General features: G+C 69.4%; 1 protein-coding gene across 1 annotated transcript in view; it reads left to right on the forward strand.

The window, feature by feature from the left end:
- Positions 1-12311, forward strand: part of LOC119250295 (collagen alpha-1(I) chain-like) — a 31019-nt gene extending 18708 nt beyond the window's left edge. Inside the window, exons 11-14 of the mRNA XM_037518050.1 lie at positions 2240-2413; positions 7814-7969; positions 11379-11508; positions 12122-12311. Coding sequence (XP_037373947.1) covers positions 2240-2413; positions 7814-7969; positions 11379-11508; positions 12122-12311 — 650 coding nt within the window. The remainder of the gene's footprint in view (positions 1-2239; positions 2414-7813; positions 7970-11378; positions 11509-12121) is intronic.
- The last annotated feature ends 209 nt before the right edge of the window (positions 12312-12520 follow it).

The raw sequence follows: 12520 nt of genomic DNA on the forward strand, positions 1-12520 counted from the left end.
GAGTCGGCCACAGCCCGGCTGCTCTTTCAAGCACTGAAACTACAGGAACTTAAAAGCTACTCCCGGGAGAGGGGCCCCCTGTGACTTATTTATACTAAAGTGTGAATGGCTGGCTTCATTCTTTTGAATCAGTTTTGATCGGGCAGGGATGCTGGGCACATGCAAGATCACAGATGGGGGGGTGAGGGGAGGGCGAGAGAAGGGGGCTGAGTCTCGTCGAAATAAAGGAGAAAACGCGTAGGCAGGCGAGCTCTCGAGACCGACTTCTCTCCCATCAGACACTTGCTAAGCACTTGGAGCGCGACACGATGTGGTCTGAACTGAAACGTCTCTCCCGGCTGGCTCACGGGGCGCGAGCCTTCCCGTCGGGGGCCGGGCGACCCGCGGTCTTTGTCTCTGTTCCTCGTTTTCTCCGTCCCCTGGCCATCCCCAGACACGCCTTCAGAAGCCTATTTAGACCTCCCTCCGCAGCAGGCAGACTCCTGCTACCAAACACGTGCCGTTCCCCGACGGCTGGTGCTCATGCCGAGCACCCTGCAGAGCGGCGCGGGGGAGGGGGCTGCGGGCGGGGAGGGTGGACCGGGAGAAAAACCCCAGGGGAGGGGCGCTGGGGTCTGCGTCCCCTCGGGGAGAGCTCGCGGAGGGGCTTGGCCAGCGCGTCCGTCGGGGTGGCTTCAGTCTTTGTGCCTTTTCCTCAAATGCAGCATGTCGCAAGGCTAAGGCGCGTTCTTTTTTCCAGGCGTGGAAAAATAAATCGGGGGTTGGTCTTGGCTAATAGAACTCACATGCCGCCCCCTCTCTCCCCGGGGCGCTGGAGTCCGCGCCGCTATCTGATCTGGACGGAGCCCGACCTCTCGGGCGGCGATAGGCATCACGGCCTGTGCACGTGCGCGTGAGCCTGGCCAGGTGCCCACGTGCGAACCCGAGCTTGCAGGGAGGCTGGCAGAGCTGGGCGGGGCGGCCCCACCAGGCGACCGACCGGCTGAGACCGGGCCCCGACGGGCACAGCGAGCCGAGCCTCCCGCCTGGCCTCTGCTGGCCCGAGAGGCGCCCCTGGCGCCGGCTCTTTCCCTGCACCCTCCACTGCAGCCTCGGTCGGAGCCTGCGAGCAGGGCTGCGGCTGCCCGAGCCAGGGCCCAGCTCTCCCCGCCTCTCCGCTCCTGTCCCGCTCTCACACGCGTCCCATCCACCCCCCTGTGCCTCAGGCTCCCCATGAGCCCTTCGTTCACACTGCAGAGACGTTGAGAGCGCGGGTGGCGCTGGGGGCCAGGGAGCTCCTGTCGATGAACCAAAACCACCGCGAGTGTTTCCCGCTTTGCCCAGGGGCGCATCTAGGGGTTCCGGGAGGCGCCGTGGAGCAGGGCAGAGCACGCGCCCAGAGACCTGCCGTGTGGGTTTCAATCCTTGCCTGAAAAGCGGGGAGTCCCCGCTCCCCTGCTCTCGGGAGGACTGTGATGAGGCAGCCGCTGGTGCCCGAGCGCGGGGGCGACCACTGAAGACGAGTTTCCACCCTGGCTTGGCAGCAGCGGGTGCGAGCCGGGACCTTCACGCAGGCCAGGCTCCGTAAGCGCCGCCGGACGTGCTCGGCCATCACGTGGCTCACATCAGAACGCTTCCCTGGAAAGCTCCTATCCATCCTTCAAAGCCCACCGTGACTTCCCCTTCTCTGAGCTGTCTCCTTTGCCGCCACCATCATATCAACTAAGGACAACAGCATTTCCAGACCCGAAAAATAACCTGCCTCGTCAGAGCAAGCACGAGCATCCCGCTGCGGGTGGTGGGAAGCCAGGCGTGAAGCGGCGCTCCTGGGGTAAGAGGCCCCGGAGAGGGAAGACAGCACATGGGCAGACGCGTGTCCAGGCGTCTAGGACACGAGGGCTGGCAGCCGTCCCCCTACAAAGACACTCTGCAGATCCCCCCGGCGGGGGCCGCAGCCCAGAGCCCGGCGCAGAGGGAGGGGCAGGTGAGGACAGGTGGGCTGGGCACAGCCCCGAGTCCAGGAAGCCCAAGGACTTTGGCAGCACCAGAAGCCGCGGGTGTGGGGAGAGGGAGGGAGGGCCCCCCAGAGCCGGGGCAGTCGCGCCTGGGCCTCAGGCTCGGGCCTCAGGGGTGAGGGAGGAGAGGTGCTGCTGCTGCTGCTGCTGTAAGCTGCCCGGTCCGTGATCATTTGTTACGGAAACCCCAGAAGTGACGATCTACCCTGGGCCTTTAGCCACGAAATCTGGCAGTTTCGCTCCAGGGAACTGGCTCAACGGCCTGGTTAGCATCCGGACACGCCAGGCCTCCCAGTGCCGGGATGTGATGGGCACCGTGCCGCGCTCTGCCAGGGGCAGTGGCCTGGCCCGTGCCCCCACCCTCTCCGCCGTCCCTGAAACGCCGCCACGCCTCAAGCCACCTGACAGATGCCGGCTCGGTGGCCAGCGACAGCCTCGGCCACAGGGAGGGCATGTCCACCCCCTGCCCAACATCCATGCCCACCCTGGCCCACGTCCCACGTCTCCAGCCACACCCCGTGCTCGTGGGCCCTACCCCCGGGAGCCTGAGCGCTAGTGCCGTGGGCGAGCCCTCACAGGGTGGAACACAAGCTCCCTCTCGGGCGCCGGGGGCGGGGGCTGCCCGGGCGCCCTGGGCGTCCCCGCAGGCGCTGGCGGGAGCTGGCGTGCGGCGCGGTCCCGGCTGTCAGGACGAATAAGGACGGCAGGGGCTGAGCCCGCCCAGCAGCTGCACAAACGCCGGCTGCAGTGACGGCTGCCTTACCTGACGCCGGCTGACGCGGGACCACCCACGTCCCAGATTGCCTCCATTTGCTAAGCCCGGCTCGCGGCGGCTCTGCCCTCGCTCAGTGTCCGGGGGAGGCCTCAGGCGGGGGTGGGGCCGCCGGGCCTCTTGTCTCTGCCAGACCCTCACGTGCCCCTGGCGGCCCACTCAGCCCACCCAGCGGGGCCGGGTCAGCCAAGCCTCAGGCCAGCGCCCACCGAGACGGCCTGGCCTTTCCAGCAAGGCGCGGCCGCCAGTGCCCCCATAAGGAGCCGGGGTGTGGCCCAGCCGTCCCTGGCATGGCCTGGGCACTGGCAAGCGGGAGGCTCCCCACCCTGAGACACGAGGGTGCTCCTGGGAGCACGCTGCAGACGGGGTGCAGCGCCACCTGGCGCTGGTGCTGGGGGGCCCACGGGCGCCGTACGAGGGGCTTCTGGGGGACCTGAGCGTCAGCACGGGGGAGCCCGTCCGGGGGAGAGCAGGGGGGCCGCGCTGCCCCTGCCCCATCGAGACACGCACCCCTCCTGCCCTGGGTGCCGGCCCGCCTCAGGCTTCGGCTCTGGTCGGGACTCCCTTGCCGGCCCCGGGACCCAGTGGCTGCTCTCACCAGGGGGCGGCAGGTGGGGCCCCGCAGCCGCCCGGCCGGTGCCTGTAACAGCGAGAGGGGCCTCGACTCTCATCCGTCGCACCTGCTTCTCCGGAGGACCCGACTCTGGAGGGCACTGCTGGTGTGTCCTGCCCGCCTGCCGCAGAGGCCACCCAGTGCCCGGCCCACGCCCGCCTCCGCTCTGCTTCTGCTCACTGTGGAGTTTGGGTTTTTCTTGTAAATTGTCCTGAGCACGTATTCAGGCCTGAGATGGGCACGGTGGCGTCTTACCCTCGCCCTCCAGAGCGCGGTCCTGAGGCCCTGGCTCATGGGTGCCCAGCGGGGCTTGCAGAGCAGCCACGGCGACTACCTCCTGGGGCCAGACCTGGCGCCCACGGACACGCCTGTGCTGTTTCATGCAACGCAGGTGGGGCCTCGGTGGACACGGACGCCAAGGCGGGGACAGCGAGCCCCTCACAGAGGCGCTGAGGGCACCAGTCGCCGAGCCGAAGAAGCTCAGGTTCCTTAATCGAAAGATCAGTTCGTGGTTCTCCCCCTTTGCCAACCTGGTCTCTGGGCGGGGCTGGCAAGGCCTCCCTGAAGGCGCCAGGCCCCTGGATGTCCTGCGGGGCGGCGCCGGCCCAGATCACCTCGAGGCTGCTGCTCCCGGCGGCCGCCTGCCCTGGCGCTGAAGCGAGGGGGTCGTGGGCAGAAACAAGGATCTGCCTGGAAGCAGCAAACGGTGGAAGAAATGGCAGCTGGGCCTGCGGTGTGGCGGGGGCCAAGGCCGTCAGCCCTGCTGGGCGGGAGCGGGGCTGCTCCAGACACAGCTCTGGGGGCCTTCTCTCCGGGCACCCGGCAGGTGCCTCCCGGCCGCCACCCTCTCCTAGCCGTGCCCCGGCCCAGGGCGGCGCTGCCCGCTCACGGGCTCGGGGAGGCCGGGGGAGGCCGGGGGAGGCCCGCGGGAGGGCGCCTGCAGGAACAAGGGGCTTTTGAAGCAGAAGGTGACCAGCCTGGCTGTGGTTTACATTCTTTACCTTCATTTTAACAAGTGTTGCAGCCCCCTTGAAAATTGCTCCTCCAGAATAAACAGAGCCCGCATTGAGTGGCTGAGGGGGCGGGGCGGGTCTCTGCTCAGCTGGGGAGGCCTTAGGGCGGCAGCCGGGCTCCTGCAGAGGCGCGGGCGGGGCCGCTGCTCCCTGGCCTCCTGGAGGTGGCAACCGCGAGGCCCAGCGGGCTCCAGGCCGCGCGTCAGCGGGGAGGTTACTCCCTAGCAGAGGAGGCAGAGCGCCTGGGGGGCGGAGAGGCCTCAGCCTGCTCATCTTGCGCCAAAGCGCCCAGGTCAGCGGCAGAACAATGGGCGGAACCTGGATCCTGACTCACGGGAAGGACCAAGAGGATCCACTCACTTGCTGAGTATTTATGAAGCACCTACTGTGTGCCAGGCCTGCTCTGGGCCACGGGGGCAGCGCTGCTCAGAAATCCTAGAAACACGCCCCTTGCAGCCCGGTCCTCGGGGCGCAGCACCCGGGGAGCAGCGGGGAACAGGCTCAGGCCCTCCTGCACCCCACAAGGTCTGCCCCCTCGGGGCACAGCACCCCCAAGAGCACCCCCAAGGCCGGGCCTCGTGTGCCCAGAGGCAGCAGCCGCTTTGGGGGTGGCTGGGGTGCAGGAAGGAAGCCCCGCGGCCTCGCACACACAGCTGTTCTCACGCGAGGGCGCGCCGGGCGGTCGGGTGCCAGCCCCTGCCCCCACGGCTACGGCGCTGGGTCTGCACAGGCTGCACTCGGCGGCACGGCAGGCCCCCGAAGCTCTTCCCACGGGTCCTGGCAGACTCTGCATGGCCTGGGAGTCCCTGAGCCCCCGTCCCCCTTGAGTTCCCTCCAGCCTGACCTCTGCCTGGGCCCCACTTTGAAAGCCTCCTCCAAGCCCCCCAGTCAGGCGGCGCTTTCTCCCAGGTCCGAGTCAGCGCTGCTTGGGCCTGCCGCCCGCACCCTCGGGAGACACCAGAGGCCCCGCGGCCCCTCCCTGGGCCACGACCCCCAGACCTCACCGGCCCCTCCCATCCAGCGGCTCAGGCCCCGGGCGTCTGCCCGGCAGGCACCTGCATCACCCACAGAGCCCCTCACCCAGGAGGCCCACACCCGCTCCCTCACGCTTTCAGGGCGGGCACACGTCCGTCCCGCAACGGACCCGGCCCTCTTGCCTGCCTCCGCCTCCCCTCCCCGCCGGGTGACACCGTCACATGAGCACCCCGACAGGCCCCGCTTCCTGTGTGTCTGCCTGAGCCTCTCCCAGCCTGCCCACCCTCACCCCCCGCTGGGCAGCTGCACCCCGGACCTCACCCCCCGCTGGGCAGCTGCACCCTGGACCTCACCCACCGCTGGGCAGACGCATCCAACATCTCAACCAGGGCCGGAGTAAGAGTGACAGCACCTCAGTCAGCTCCTGGGCAAGCCGCAGCATCAAGCTGCCCCCGCAGGTGTGCCCCCACCCCACCCCGCCGGGACAGGGAGCCACCGCCGCTTTCTGTCAGGGTCCAGCCAGCCCCGCGCCGGGAACAGAGGCAGCACGTGGGACCACAGCCCCCTCCCAGGCCACCCCGCCCCCTCCCAGCAGCTCGGAAAACCTCGAAGAGCCTCGGAGGCGCTGAGAATCCACCAACTCCCACGAGGCGCTCCCTCTCCAGGTCCGCCCTCCGCTGCGGAGCCGAGCGTCTGTGGAGACGTCTAAACACAAGCACTCTAAGCCGGCTGTGAATGGAAGCCGCCGTCCAGCCCCTGCTGAGGGCGCGGGGTCAGAGCACGGAGCGGGCTCTGGAGCTGAACAGCCCCGGCGCCCGGTCGGAGCCGTGTCCCGAGCAGACAGGCCCTGTGGCAGGGCGGCCCCGGCCTGGGTGTCCGCTCCTTCAGCACAACGCAGCAAAGAGCCCCATAAACACAGGCCCCCCCGCACGCCTCCCTGGCGCTGCCTGCAGTTCCCACCGCGTTCTCTCCGGCGCCTGCAGAGGCCTGAGGATCCGCCTGCCTCCCCGGAACACCTCATTTCACCTGCCGCACACCTGGGTCAGGAGCCCGGCCCCTCCGCTAGAGGGCGCGGCGCCCCGACGCCGAGGCTGCACCTGCGGCAGGGGTGGGGGGGCCGAGGGGAGGCGGGCAAGGCGGGGGCGGGTCACCCCGAGATCTGGGCCCTGTGGCCCCTGCTGCGCTGGGCTGGCCGACCCAGAGGGGCGGGGTGGACGGCAGCGAGCAGACCCGCAGCCCCACGATGACCGTGGCGCTGCCACGTCCGGCCCCCCGCATGCCCGGCTCGGGCCCCCGCGCGCTCCTGCGCCTCTGATCTCGCCCAGGCGCTCTGAGATGGGCCTTATTTCTTTGCACAGCTCACTGGAGAGGAAGCTGAGAGAAGAGCCTGCGCCCCGCCCGCGGTCTCCCCTGCCCTTGGGCCCGTGTCCTGACCTGCTCGCACGGAGCAGGCGCCAGGCTGACCCGGGCGGACCTGGGAGGATTCTGACTTGGGATCACAAGGGCCCCTCGCAAACAAGCACCCCTTTCAGCCAAGGACGCAGGGGGATGTGCGGGTGAGGGGGGTGCCAAGAGCCTGGTCGGTGGGAACCAGAAATGTCAGATAATGTGCAAGAAACGCAAGTCCCAGATCGCCAGAAGCGCCCCCACCGTGCTGCAGCTGACCCTGGCAGTGAACAAATCCTTATGGTCTCAAGTTCCCAGAGGACAGGGCCCACCCGGGACCCGCCTGTGCCCAGCTCCCCACGGGGCCGGAAGCGTCCACACCCCTCTCTGACCCGCTCCTCTGCCCAGAGCCCCACACTCAGCTTGCAGGAGTCCGGTGTGGTGAGCAGCAGCAGCGGCCGGTGACCCAGAATGGCCCCCGCGCACAGTTCCAGCCAGGGGGTAGGACTCCAGGGGTACAGAGGGAAATGGGGGAGCCCCTTCTCACTTTTAAATGGGGTGAAGCTCGGGCCTCCCTGGTGGTGCAAGGGGTTAGGTCTCAGCACTATGAAGCTATCCGCAGCCTCTGCAGCCTGAATTTGATCCCCACCCGGGGAGCTGGCCCACAGGGCGCAGCAGACCTCTCCTGTCTCCCCGCTGCTCCCCTCAGCAGTGGATTTCAGTGGATCCACCTGTCCTGCTCCCCGCTCTGTCTCTGGTGAATCCTCTCACCCCCGCATCTCTGGCCTGCACCCCAGCTCTTGTATGCATAAATAAATACATCCTTAAAAAAAAATAGGGTGAAGCTCATTTTCATAGCTGTGACTCGAGCTGAGCTGTAAAAAGTCTCTTGTGGAGCTGGGGCCCCCAAGGGCCCCCATTTACCTGGAACCTCTCTGCTCTGCCCAGGGTCCCTCCCCGCCAGCACCCCTGCCTCGGCACACTCAGCCACTTCTGGAGTTCCAGAGCCTTCCGGACGAAGGGCCACACTCGGCCTGGCTTCCAGGCCTCCTTCCTCCAGGACAGTGCGAGCCGCGGACCCGCAGCGCCGAGAACGCACAGGACGCGGCAGGGGACGAGACGCCAGCACCGGAGACAGCCACACGGGCCGCGGAAGGAGGCCGCCTGGCCATCCCGAGGGACCCTGCGGCTGGCCCTCCACCGCCACAACCCAGGGGTGCCCAGGCACCGCGATCAGCCCTCGCTCCCTGCCAGCACCGTCTGGCCAGCTCGGGTGTCCCCGTGGGCACGTAACACAGGCCGGGCACAGCGTCGGGACCAGCCACTGTCCACTGGAAATTCATCGGTTCACAGAGCAAGTCCGCCCAAGCCAGAGCCGGCTGGGCCTGCGGGTGCCGCGTTCCGCAGGTGCCGGGTCCTCAGCACCGCCACCCTCTCCGCAAGTCCACGGCGCTGGCCCAGCCACCAAGGCCCGGGGTCACGCGGCGAGAGCGCCCAGCCCTCAGTGACCGTCACGTGTGAAATGGGCCCCACGCGTCGCCACCAACGTGGAAATGGCCGTGGCTGTTCCAGGATATGGCCTCGCCGGCCTCTCATCGACGCCAGCGCGGTGGGCAGGCCCCCGTGGGCCCCGCCACAGTGGGGTGAGGGCAGCCCTCCTCCAGGGCACCCCTGTGCCATGAGCCGGTGGCACACCCGCGGGCCATTCCCAGAGGGCGGTGGGCCAGCTGGCGTGGCAGAGCAGAGGGCAGATGGGAATGTGGGTGTCCTGAGCCCCCACACCTGCCTCCTCGCTGCGTGACAGCAAGTCCCGTGGCCTCTCCGAGCTCATGTTCTCATTGGCAATGGGGGTTTATGATCCGCTCTTCAAAGAGCTGGGCAGCGCCTAAGTGAGCAGGGGGAGAGCGGGCTGGCGCGGGCATCAGCCCGAGGGCACCGTGTGCTGCACGTCAGGTCACACATGCTCACACACACAGGGCACATGCACGCCCATGCATTCTCACACATGCTCACAAGCATGTCACTGGCCCTGCATCAGACCCTGCTCTGCCGGGTGGCGCTCCAGACGCTGGACACACAGATGTGCCCCAGCCCTGCCCTCTGAAGCCGGCTGGCCGCAGCTGGACACAGAACCCCGGCGTGAACGGGAAGCAAACTGTGTCTCCAGGCTGAGCCAGGGAGGAGGGGAAGGAGCCGAGCAAGTCTGGCTGAGGGGAGGGGGCGACCATGGGGCAGGTGCTGCGTCCACTCCTGAGTGGGGGGCAAGGGGCGCTGGCCTGAAGCTGGAGGGGCGGCCGCGCAGGTTCTGGCGGGAGAGCGAGCAGCGTCGGGGGCCTCCGGGGCCGAGGCTCGCACCCACCTCCTGGCTCAGACACCGGGCACTTGGGTGCAGGATGGAGGGCACCATGCCTGCCCCTGGACCCCCTCCGGCCCCCAGGTCTGAGGCCGGGGCTCATCGGCAGCCGGGGTCCGTGGCTGCCCCGATCCGCGTCCCCCCCGCTCTGTGTCCCCTGCTCCCCGGCGGCGGCGGCTGGGGAGAGGGAGCAAAACAAGCTTCAGAGCCGCGGTGCCCGAGCGAACGCCCTCACGGCAGGCGGGGCGAGGCGGGCCGTGGAGTCAGCGCCCGGGCACCGCGGGGGGCAGTGCCCCGGAGGCCGTGCTCATGAATAGCCTGACTTGTTTGCCGTAAAAATACTTTCTTCAGATGTCTTGACAAAACACCCCCCGCTCCTGGATTCCCAGCACGCGAGGAAACGAGGCCGGGCCCTGGGGGCGCTGGGGGCTCCGCAGCCTCCGTCCCCCATCGTCCTGCCCATGGGAGCGTCCAGGCGGGCCCCTCGGGCTGCCCCGGCCGCCCTGCCCGGAGCGCGCGTGCCCCTCGCCCAGCAGAGGCCCTGGCGCTGGCCTGGCCAGGCTCCGTCCTGGGGATGCGCCCCAGTGTCAACAGCCGTTCGCGGGCGTGTCCCCGCCTCGCTGCCAGGGCTGGGAGCGCCAGGTGGGTGATGGCCCCGGCCGGGCGTTAGGGCTTCTGCGCGCATCTGCCCAGCGGCCAGGTTGAAGCTCGTCGTGCTCGGGGCCCTCCCAGACCCGTGGAGCGCAGGGGACAGGAGTGGGGCGGAGAGCAGAGCCGGGCCCGGGCGTCACAGCGCAGCGGGCGGGGAAGGGCCAGCAGCGCAGACCTTGGGCCCGGGCGTCCAGGGGAGAGCGGGCGGGGAGGGGCCTCTGCCCCAGCTCCAGCCACGACCCCTAAGGGGACTGTGCTGGCTGGACGAGCCAGGAGCCCTCCCGCCCGCCCGCTCTGGGTGCTGCCGGGGGAGGACGAGATGCCCAGGCCGGCCGTCCCCGACCCGCCGCCCGCGACGCCAGCGGCAGAGCAGCCCTTGACCTCGCCGCGCCCTCTCCTGCACACGGCTGCCCGCTGGGGGCCGGGAGGGGATGGAGGCGAGAGCAGTGGCGTCCGCGGGACCCTGCCCGGCCCTGCTCGCTGCAACTTGGCAGGGGAGCAGCCGGGGTGACGTAGTGCAGGAAGTGGGGGGGGGTGGAGACACTCCCCTAAAGCTTCCCCCCGGGCACCCTGTCTCAGGGTCCGGGGAGGCGGGGCCTGCCCGGAGCTTGGCGTCATGGGGACCCGCTCACCCTGCAGGCCCTGGCCGAGCCCGGACGGCAAGAGAAAGGACACTCACTGACGGCCTCGCCTCTGCCCTCGGCGCCCCCAGAGCCGCCCGTGGCCCCCGCCTCGCCCCTGAGGCCACCGCAGCGGTCGGCTGCAGGCCTGCCTGCCCCGGGGCGCAGCCCAGGACGTGACCTCGCATCGCGGAACCCACAGGCCCTTTATGAGCCCACGCAAGAGCTCCCTGGCCGCCCGGCCTCTGCGGGGCCCCTTCACGCCGTCCTCCCCCGGCCCACGTGCGCCCGGGGCTCCGGCAGCGGCTGCCCAGCAGGATCGCCCTGACCCAGGCCCGCCGCGGCCTGTGCCCTCGGTGTCCAGAGCGGCCCGCAGCCTCCGGTCCCAGCGGCAGGAGCAGGGGGGTGAGGAGGGGCTGCCCCGGTGCCTGCGGCGGGAGCCCGCTCTGTGCTCTGCTGCCGAGCGGCGGGTCCGGGGGGCCCTTGCAGACTCACGGGGCGGCCGGGCTCTGATTTGGAGCGAGAACGACGAAAGCCGGGGTGGGGGAGCCTGTTCCCCACCTCCACCTCCTTCCCCGGCACGCCAGTCAAAGCCCAGGGCCCACGCGGGTCTCTTCCCGCCTGGGCTGCTCCTCCTGCCCGCCCTGGCGCCCGGCTCTCCTGCCCGGGGCTGCGGCCGCTCTGGCCCAGGGCTGCCCGCACAACCTCGGCGGCTCCTCCGGCTGGGGCCGGCGGCTCCCTCCCCCCAGCCCCCGCTGCGCCCGTTCACACGCCGAGGGTGCAACACGATAGTCCTGATCCCGCCCGGGCATTGTCTGCGCTGCTGCCTCGGACCCTTCCCGGCGTCACGCCTTTGAAGCCCGTAAGCCGACGCGCTCTGAGGGCGGAGGCCGCACCCCTCCGCATTCCTGCCGCCGGGCTGAGCGCGACACCTTGACAGGCTGGCAGCCGGCGGCCTCCGCGGGCGGCGTGTCCCCTGGGTGACCTTTTGGCTTCTGCAGGTGACACCGTCTGTCTGCAGGGGGACGGCCTGGGCGGGGCAGCGACCGCCGTGTGGCCCTGCCGTCCCCCTCATCGCCGGGCCTCGCGGGGGGAGGGCCGCCCTGAACCCCGCGCCGGGATCCCCGTGTGGTGAGGAGGCCTCGCCGCTCGGAGCAAGTGCCTGTCACATGTTTCTCGGTTCTGCTTTACGGGGCGATGCTGTGGGGCCGCGGAGGGGCTGGTGACACATTCAGGGGTGAAGCGCCTTTCTCAAAGCAAAAGCTGCCCCAGCCTTATCCTTGCCCATCCCTCACCCACCCCCTCCCCGCTCGCAACCGCACCCCGGTGTTCAGGGCTGCCGCCTTATTTTTGTGGCGCTCTGTCTGTCCGCCTCTTGGTTTCCTCCGACGCGGACGGAGCCGGCATCGCCCGACACCTGTCCGATCGCTTGTCTCACGGCACCTCCCGACTTCCTTCTGCTTTGCCGGCCCGGGCGACGCCCCGTCCTCCCTAACCCCAGCGGAAGCCGCGGGTGGACGGGCGCTCGCCATGACCCGCCGCGGTCTGAGGGCACAGGAGGGCACCTGGCGGCCGGGCACAAGCCCGTGTCCCTGCGGGGCGGGGCCCTGGGGGGCGTCCCTATTCTCTGGCAGATGCTGGAGCTGCGGCTGCTGGACCCCACCGCGACGCCCTTTAGGTTTTCGGGGAGGTCCGTGCCGCTTTCCGGAACACCGGCGCCATCTCAGCCCCTCTGCGGGCACAGGCTGCCCTGCCCCGGGCCTGCCAACGCCCGCGCCCGGGGCTGGCTTCCGCGTGCCCTTGAGCTTCCCGGCCCATCTGTCGAGTCACCGCCTAAGGCTACGGTCGCCGTCTATTCTGACAGAGCGTCTGTCCTCCGCTCGTACAGCCGCCACCACCGCCACCGCCAGAACTTCCGCAAGATCCTGGACTGAAACTCTGCCCATTAGGCACGGCTTCCCCTCCTCCCGCCCCGGCCGTCTCCATGAACCCGACCACTCCGGCGGCCTCGCAAGGTCAGTGCGTACACCGGCCGCCGTTCCTGTGACTGACTTGCTCCACCAGCTTTATCCAAGCTGTTGCACGACTCAGAGTTTCCTTCCTCTCAAAGGCTGAATGACGCTGCATCGCCGTCTGGTTGGGC

Source organism: Talpa occidentalis, unplaced genomic scaffold (genome assembly GCF_014898055.3).
Source record: "Talpa occidentalis isolate TD23 unplaced genomic scaffold, MPIMG_talOcc4v2.1 talOcc4.17, whole genome shotgun sequence".
NCBI classification, from domain to species: Eukaryota; Metazoa; Chordata; class Mammalia; order Eulipotyphla; family Talpidae; genus Talpa; species Talpa occidentalis.